Source organism: Oncorhynchus nerka, linkage group LG5 (genome assembly GCF_034236695.1).
Source record: "Oncorhynchus nerka isolate Pitt River linkage group LG5, Oner_Uvic_2.0, whole genome shotgun sequence".
Lineage (NCBI taxonomy): Eukaryota > Metazoa > Chordata > Actinopteri > Salmoniformes > Salmonidae > Oncorhynchus > Oncorhynchus nerka.
The window spans coordinates 61811102-61819797 of NC_088400.1; the positions used below are offsets into that span (position 1 = coordinate 61811102).

An 8696-nucleotide genomic window follows, 5' to 3' on the forward strand; every position below is an offset into this window, starting at 1 on the left:
AGTTGGGTGAATTTTGGCCCATTCCTCCTGACAGAGCTGGTGTAACTGAGTCAGGCTTGTAGGCCTCCTTGCTCACACATGCTTTTTCAGTTCTGCCCACACATTTTTTATGGGATTGAGGTCAGAGCTTTGTGGGGCGGCAGAGTAGCCTAGTGGTTAGAGTGTTGGACTAGTAACAGAAAGGTTGCAAGTTCAAATCCCCGAGCTGCCAAGGTACAAATCTGTCGTTCTGCCCCTGAACAGGCAGTTAACCCATTGTTCCTAGGCCGTCATTGAAAATAAGAATTTGTTCTTAACTGACTTGCCTAGTTAAATAAAGGTCAAATAAAAAAGGTTTTGGATGTGATTCAAATCTGGACTCTTGGCTGGCCACTCCTGAACATTCCAGCATCTCTTCTTGAACCATTCCTGGGTGATTATTCATGTTTGGGGTCGTTGTCCTGCTGGAAGACCCACAACATTCCATGGAGACCCAGTTTTTGGACACTGAGTTGAACAAAACACCTGATAATCTGCTGATTTCATGATTCCTCGCACACGTTCAAGGCCCCCGGGACCAGAGGCAGCAGAGCAACCCCACAGCATTATCAAATCTCTCACATGTCAGACAAGAGTCCGGAACTAAATCGCATCCAAAACCAATGGCGAGATCAGTAGTTGGAGGGAACCCCCTCAAACATTTAAGTATTAGAACAATTTGCTGCTGAAAAGTGGGCCAAATGCCAGTAGAAAGTTGCAGCAAGCTCATTGGTGGCTTCAAGAAGCGTTTGTCTGCAGTTATCTTGGCCAAAGGCTGTCCAACCATGTACTAGCTCCAGGGAGCCAATTTAGGACCTGCCATTTGTCTTTATTTTCCTAATCAAAATTCTCAACCTAGGTTTACAAAAATAAAATTGTCTCTGCAATGTCAAATCCAATAAATGTTTTATTTTTTTCCATTTCAATTTATATTAAAAAAAGGGGTAATAATTTAGTGCAAGGGTGACAATATATTTGGCTTCAAATGTGTAGTGTGTGTGTGTGTGTTTGCTTTGTCGTGGTCAACTAGTGTGAAATTATTCACACTCACACGCACTGACCTACCCCATGGACTGACCTCCAGGTACATGCAGAAGTACTTATCCGCCCTAACGTGTGTGTGGTGTGTCAGGTCTACAAGGTTCGATGCCAAGATGGAGAGGCGGACAAATAACATGAAGGGAAACCAGGAAGAGAGGTAAGACGTCATCATGGCACACGGACATCTGTGTATTTCTCTATATATGTGAAGCAATTTTCAACTAAAGAATGTGTTTTGTTATTCTATGTATCTGTATTTACATGGCTGTGTGTGTATTCAGCTGGCCTACTACAAATCCCACAGGGAGATATGGTAAACGTTACCCAGTCAGGCCCTGTGTGTTGCTGTATTTGACTTTAGTGTGTCTCTGACGATGTGACTGCGATCAGAACAAGGCCCCAAGTTTATTTTGTTCGTTTCATATCAGTTACAGCCAGAGTGACACAAAATAATTACTGGAGCAAACCTTTACATACGTCACAACCAAAGCTAACCGCCCAAACCGGCTTGTGCTCTATTTATGACTTCTTACCAACCTGGCTGGTCTGAAAGGTTGTGCAGTTCTCTTAAAATATGAAGTGTGTGTCTAACCAGCTGGTTGTCTTTGTGTTAACAGATGAAGATGAGGCATGAAGAAATCAGAACGAAATATGGTACGACTTGAGATACACAAACACACCACTCCTGTCTGTGGAAAAACACAATCACTACTCTGATGGAATTTGTTATGAAAGATGATCTCTAACTCCTTGTCTCTCCCTTCCCAGGTCTCAGTGGGTTCAACCCGTACTCCAAATTCTCTTGAACTGATATTTGAACACTGTACTGTATCAACTGCCTGCCTTCTCTTCACCTCTGACCTTTCAACCCCCCCACACACACACTTATTGTCTGTTCTATGCTCAGCTTACCCTCCCCTAAACCATTCATCATAAAAGTCTTAGAGGTGTTTTAAAGGATTTGTATCATTTCAGACTAGTTTTGAATGTAGCGCTCACAAGCCAAAACGGGTCGCCAAATATTGTGCACAACGTCACTTATTTCGTATATGTTACATCCTGCTAAAAAAAAAAAAAAAATCCTGCAATTTGTATGATGTTACGAATTCCAATTCACACAATATGTTACGAATGTGTAAGTGCTTAAGATCCCGTTTAATTTCTTTAACCGTTTGAGGAGAATACATGAAACTGGCCTTAGATCAAAGTTTTGGTACAACCTGTTTATACAACATTATCTGCCCATGCAACACAGGTCATTAAACATTGTGTTGAATGTAATGAACAAAGTATTCTACGAATGCTTAGCTAGAACAAGTTCTGCGCTGCTTGGTGAGTGGTGCAGTGCTGAACATGTCTTGTAGTGCTGAACATGTCTTGCAGTGCTGAACATGTCTTGCAGTGCTGAACATGTCTTGCAGTGCTGAACATGTCTTGCAGTGCAGACTGTGAGAGCAGTGGAAAGGTGCAGTAGCTTTAGCAACTTACCTTATTTATACCATCTTCCTTCTGTGACTACTACTGTATTATAAACTCATGATGGTATTTGAGGGTTACTACTTGGTTATAGGAGATCTTGCCTATGCTCTACTTGATTGAGAAGATGCACTCCAGAAAAGTTGACCTTTTCTACGTATATTTATCTTATGGGGATCTATCGTTAATGTGTCCAGTGCACACCTGTACTCCATCAAACAATAAACTTGTATAGATGTATTGTCCTAATTTAAACCAGAATTGTACTTAATGATGCACTATGCAGAAATCCCTCTGCCATTTCCTGCTTGCTAAAATTCTAATAGTTCACCTAATTTCAGTTTGTGACAAAACAAGCAAGCATAGTTTAGAGAATCATTGTACCATCTAAACAGCTGTGGAATATGTTTTCCATACGCTAAGCATAGAAATATTGCACATACAACAGGTCTGCCGCTTCTTAGACTTGCTTTCAAAGAGAGTGACAGATCTATAACTCACATTTCTATTTGAATTTGGTCTGATTGCCCAAAAAGTTACATATTGCAGCTTTAAATAGGAGTGTGTTCAGAAGAGTTGAATTCTCAAAATTGCAGATAGAAATGTACCCTATCATATAGAATATACACACCTTGTACAATGAGACAAAGAATGTCAGATCTAAGTAATACATTTCTACCTGTGACAGCTTTCTCATTACAGACACCAGCTACTTCCGTTAGAATCTTGTCAGGCCAAATTAAGCCATTTTTTTATTGATGTCAAGTTGTGTAATAAACTACCCTTTGTCTGTTGATTTGAGCAAATCTATTTTTACTTAAATTAAACTTTCCACTATGTAAGACTTGTCTCTTTGGATCTTTTCAACTCCTAGTTCCTACAATAACCTCTACCTCATATTGAGAAACCTACAACAACCATATCAGACCTGTGATCGTAACCTCAATAATAGTAGAGATAAAAAATAAACAGGAATTCCTGCAGTTCTGACTCAATCTCAATATACTATTTTTATCAAGGATACGTATACTCTTTATTCAAGCATTTTCTATGAGCAGAGCCACAGAGAGAGAGAATCTTTCTGGAATTGGAACCCAGGCCTCGATCCCTACCAATCCTTCCCTTTCTTCCTTAAGAGAGAAATGACATGTTGACTTGGGGCGCCCCCGATTGGTCATCAAAAGCCTTGTTTCGGGTAGGCAACGAGACTGGAGATCCACTATCACCCCTCTACTCTCAGTTTGCTTCCATGTGGTTATTAAACGGATTCTGTAATGAATACACCCCATTTCTCTATCCATTATGATGATGGAAGATTTGGCTTGATATAATTTGTATTTTACAATATTATTCTGGTACTCCCTGTACATAGCCATGTTAATACATTTTCAGAGACTCCAGTCACCCAAGTCAGACTGTTTTCTCTGCTACCGCACGGGAAGCACCGGAGCGCCAAGTCTAGGACCAAAAGGCTCTACCCCCAAGCCATAAGACTGCTGAACAATTCATCAAATGGCCACTGGACTATTTACATTGACCCCCCCATTTGTTTTGTACACTGCTGCGCTGCTATTCGCTGTTTATTATCTATGCATAGTCACTTCACCCCTACCTACCTCGACTAACCTGTACCCCCGCACATTGACTCTGTCAGGTTCCCCTGTATATAGCCTCGTTATTTTATTGTGTTACTTTTTATTATTTTTTACTTTAGTTTATTTGGTAAATATTTTTTTTAAACTCTTCTTGATCTGCAGTTGGTTAAGGGCTTGTAAAGCACGCATTTCACGGTAAGGTCTACACTTGTTGTATTCGGCGCATGTGACAAATAACGTTAGATTTTTTAATGTTTATTCATTATAGTTATTCACTGTGTATCCCTTGTGTCAATATTTAAATGTTGTATCTTTAACTCTGCATTGTTGGAAAAGGACCCGTAAATAATAATTTTATTGTAGTCTACACCTGTGGTTTACGAAGCATGTGACAAATTCAATTTGATCTGAGTGTAATGTGTGTATTTATTTGAGATTAACCAAGGTTAACCATTAGCCCTGCCTTTGGCGGGTTCTTAATGTCGCGTGGCCGAGTATTTGGCTGAATTGCGCGTCCCCGAATCCGCGTCCGAGAGAATATGTCACGTGATTCCACGAAAGCCAATCAGTGTCTGCGGAACGAGAGACCAAAGCGCGTTCCCGTGTTTGCGGAGGAGAAGAGCATATAGCTTAAAGAGGTGCAAACGAAAACATAGCCAAAATTACATTTTAACCCGAAAATCCTTTAAAGAAAACCCACCAAAATGTCGGAGGAGAAACCAAAGGTAAGGCTAGTCGGCTATCAACATGTGATGGCTATTTAAGGTGATTAAAACAGTCTAATGCTGAATAGCGCCTGAAATATGCAATCAAAAATGGCCCGGTTTGCACGTTTGTCTGAATCGGCGCACTGTTTGTTTCGTAGTTAAATGAATGGAGTGCTGCCTCCGGATACGATATTTCTAAGTTGGTCAGATATACAAGCTATTAGAGATGTTATGCGAAGTATTTCAACCAGAAAATAGAATTGTTGAAACAAATTCCACTTACATTTCGAAGTTGAATACACGGATAGCGTTAGCGGGTTTTTCTTTGTGGAAAAAAAGACCACGCTAGCAGCTGGCTAGCTAAATGCCGCAATAATAGCGGCACAAAATGTAACACAATTTGGAAGCCATATTCGAGTGATTTGGATGCATTCGTCGGCATCCACTTATTGAAATGGATAAATAACATAATTAGTTAACGCACTGTTTGTATATTCTAGGCCAGTAAACACGCATGGCGTTGGCCAGGCGCCGGTAAGACCAGAATTAGCTAGCTTGTTCATATCTCGTCTGTACGAAATAGTCCCTAACCACTGATTGATACAGGATTCATATTTTTTTTCTCGATTTGCGGTACTAGGAAAAGCTGAACGTGGGTTTTGCTACGGATAACGCCTGGGTCTAGTAGCTGGCTGCTTCAGTCACAGCCTTCGGGTTTCGCACATTTCCCAGACCCAGTACCACCCGCAGGCAACCCTAATTTTACAGACAAGAACACTACCTTGCTACATCGTCCAGAGACGTGTGCGGAGTCTTAATAGTGGTTGTACAAGTCAATTGTTTGGCTCTCCAAGACAGGTGTATTGAAGACTGAATAACTACAATGTTAATCCTTTCATTGCTGTTTGGTTGTGTTTCAGGAGGGCGTGAAGACTGAGAACGACCACATTAACTTAAAGGTAGCCGGTCAGGACGGCTCTGTGGTTCAGTTCAAAATCAAGAGACACACTCCGCTCAGCAAACTGATGAAGGCCTACTGCGAACGTCAGGTCAGCACAGTCGCCAATCAGACACCTTGCCCTCCTACCTGCCGCCTCAATGGCGAAGACTGGAGCAGGGGGCACGCTGAGCATTGGGCATAAATATTATCAAGAGCTGACCTGATTCCCAATACTAGAGGAATATCTGTCCCATGTATTTTTTTTGTCTTTCTCCTGCAGGGGCTCTCGATAAGGCAGATCAGGTTCAGGTTTGACGGACAGCCAATCAACGAGACAGACACACCTTCACAGGTACACTGCACAGACAACTGGCAGCGCTCTATATTCTTTAGAAACACCCTCTACTCACTTCTCTTGGCCCGTTCTTAATCACTCTAAAGCACAGCATATCTGGCACCATTATCATTCTCTCAACTAAAGCACACCTGCTCTCAATGAACTTGATTGCTTTCTCGCTGTACTTCCCACTACATATCCCCCTCATGGAATCACTCTTTACTAGATCCCTCTCTCCTTCCATCTCACACATGTTAATTCTCTCTCTTTAGCTGGAGATGGAGGATGAAGACACCATAGATGTTTTCCAACAGCAGACAGGCGGTCTCTGCTAAGCCCCTCCCGTTACAGTGATTGACATACCCAAACCACGCCCACTGCTCCTCTCCTCCAGTCACTTCAGCTTCTGTGTTCCTTTGTTGTTTTAAAAAAAAATGTCTGTCTCAGTTTTGTCCTGGGGTGTAGGATTGGGATGAATTTGCCCCCTAGACACTGATTTAAGGTCAGTTGTTAGTTTACCCCATATTGGATGAGGTTAGGTTTAGGACACGATGAGCTGATCCTAGATCTGTGGTAAGGGGCAACTTCTATTTTGAGGCTTCCCCATCGTCTGTTTCCTTGATCTTATTTTAAAAGATGTCTGGCACGTTTTTGGATGGGGTGGGGGGAGGGCTCCCCTCAAATGTCTGTCTTAGTCAACATTGAACTCTTGAACTGTCTTGGACAGCTTCTGGGTCTTTCCAATGCTAAGAATCATGAGTTTTGATCTAGAAACAACCCCCTACACCTAAGCCACTTGTGTAGTGTTTTGTATTTATCCAACACCTTAAATCTACACGAAGTGCCTAGGCGTTAGGGGGTGGCTTCTGGACCCTTCCAATGGTTTGACATGGGGGACGCCCTGGTTTTTCAGAGGGTGAAAACTAAGGGTGCATCTCAAGTCTTATGTTCCCTCCTTCATTAGGCACCGATCTGAACATTCAGGCTAAGGTGGATGCTGACCATGGAATATGCTTTCACCTGTCCAGTTCTTTAGTGTCAGTTTTACGAGGAGACCCCTTGTCTCAAGGAAGCTACTTATACTGTTGAGATGCACCCCTAGTTTTTTAGGGCAGTCAAACGGGAATATTCCCTGATACCATATGGGGCCATTTCTTTCTTTTTTCAGTGGTCAGTTCATACAGCAGCCCTGTCAGTGACTCTGCTTTCGGTGTTTGGGTGGGGGTGTAAGGCAGGAGGGAGAAGTCATCCTTGAACACTGATACAGGGTCAGATAATTTGCATCCCCGGAATGGTTAATGTTTTGTGGGTTCCGGTTTTCTGATCCTAGGTCTGTGGTTAGGGGCTACGTCTACTTGGAGCATAAGGGGAGGGGCAGTTAAGTTCTTTACCCACATGTTTTGTCATATGTTATTTGTTTGGTTTCTCTACTGATTTGTACATTGTTTGGCGTCTTTTACTACTGTAAACAATAAATATAGTTTGGTACTCAGACTCCTTGTCACGGCTCCTCCTTTACAAGTGTGATATAAAATGGGCTCATTCAGTGGACTGCCGGCAGTCATGAGAATCATGAATTGTATGTTCAATGTATTGTTTATAGTCGTATCTACTACCAATTGTGTATGTTGGACCCTATCCAGCACTATTTGAATGTACTGTACTGAAATGTTTTCTCAGCTGCATAAAAAGACCAGCAGGGGGTGCTACTGTCTATTGGTACAGTTGTCTGTCTCCCCATCCCGGTCTTTCCTTTCTATCAGCAGAAGTAAAGCGGGGACATTATCCCGAGTGCCTGTATTTGTGTGTTTGCATGTTTCTGTTCAAGCGTTTAATCATGACGAGGGCCGCTGTGATTAGATTCTTATTTGGGCCAAAGCCGTCCTTTCCTCCGGGAACCGATAAGTGGTTGAGGACTGTCAGTTTGTTATTAGGTGACTGGAGAAGTCTACCTCTTGTCCTTGAAGTCTTCCCATGGAGGAAGCACAAGTTCATCCTTGGAGTCTTCTCTGCCGAAATCCACTACCCTCCTTTGAATAAGCTGCTGCTTTCTCGGAGGACCTGCATGCTTACATTTAAATACATTCAAATTCATTTTGACCACTTTGGACTCTTATTTTGGGATTCCTCTGTAAACAACATCCTAGTGGAGAAGGAGTATAATTGAATACAACTGCATTTGTTTTTTCTCAATCTTTGACCGTTTTCAAAAGGAGGAGAGGACGGAGGAGAATCTCCCTCTGTTTTCATTACATCTCTGCCTGCGGTCAGCCATCTGTCAGGATGTTAAATCGCTCTGTGTGATTGGCTGATGCAGTCAGATTAAGCACAGTCGATTGATAGCCTGATGGGATAGAGAGATACAATAAGGAAGAATGTTATCATCATGATCCTGTCAGATCCTGTAGCCTTGAAAAGAAATGGCCAGGAGAAACACTAGTCTATAGGACATCTTCCTCCTGCCCACTGATCTGCTAAAGTGCACAAACCTGCTCTTGAAGAAAAGGACAAACAGAGCAGTAAAAGTGTATAACAAAGAGTGAACACTCCTCCTTTCTCTCCTTGGTCTGTATGGGAATAGC

At 42.2% G+C, this 8696-nt stretch overlaps 1 protein-coding gene and 1 long non-coding RNA gene across 2 annotated transcripts; both read left to right on the forward strand.

Annotated features, from left to right (window-relative positions):
- The first annotated feature begins 1030 nt into the window (after positions 1-1030).
- Positions 1031-1928, forward strand: LOC115129985 (uncharacterized). Its single transcript, XR_003863716.2, has 3 exons — positions 1031-1216; positions 1677-1713; positions 1828-1928. It is a non-coding gene; the product is annotated as an uncharacterized LOC115129985 (long non-coding RNA).
- Positions 1929-4706: 2778 nt separating this feature from the next.
- LOC115129784 (small ubiquitin-related modifier 3) lies at positions 4707-7608 on the forward strand. The gene is made up of 4 exons (XM_029660497.2): positions 4707-4855; positions 5758-5886; positions 6058-6129; positions 6387-7608. Exons 1-4 carry the CDS (start codon positions 4835-4837, stop codon positions 6447-6449), a joined length of 285 nt encoding a protein of 94 aa, XP_029516357.1. The 5' UTR covers positions 4707-4834; the 3' UTR covers positions 6450-7608.
- The last annotated feature ends 1088 nt before the right edge of the window (positions 7609-8696 follow it).

Excerpts from the sequence above, each read along its gene's own strand:
- LOC115129784 (XM_029660497.2), top strand. The coding sequence starts at position 4,835 with ATGTCGGAGGAGAAACCAAAG. Across the intron at positions 4,856-5,757 it reads TGTCGGAGGAGAAACCAAAG|GAGGGCGTGAAGACTGAGAA; the intron begins GTAAGGCTAGTC and ends GTTGTGTTTCAG. Across the intron at positions 5,887-6,057 it reads AGGCCTACTGCGAACGTCAG|GGGCTCTCGATAAGGCAGAT; the intron begins GTCAGCACAGTC and ends TTTCTCCTGCAG.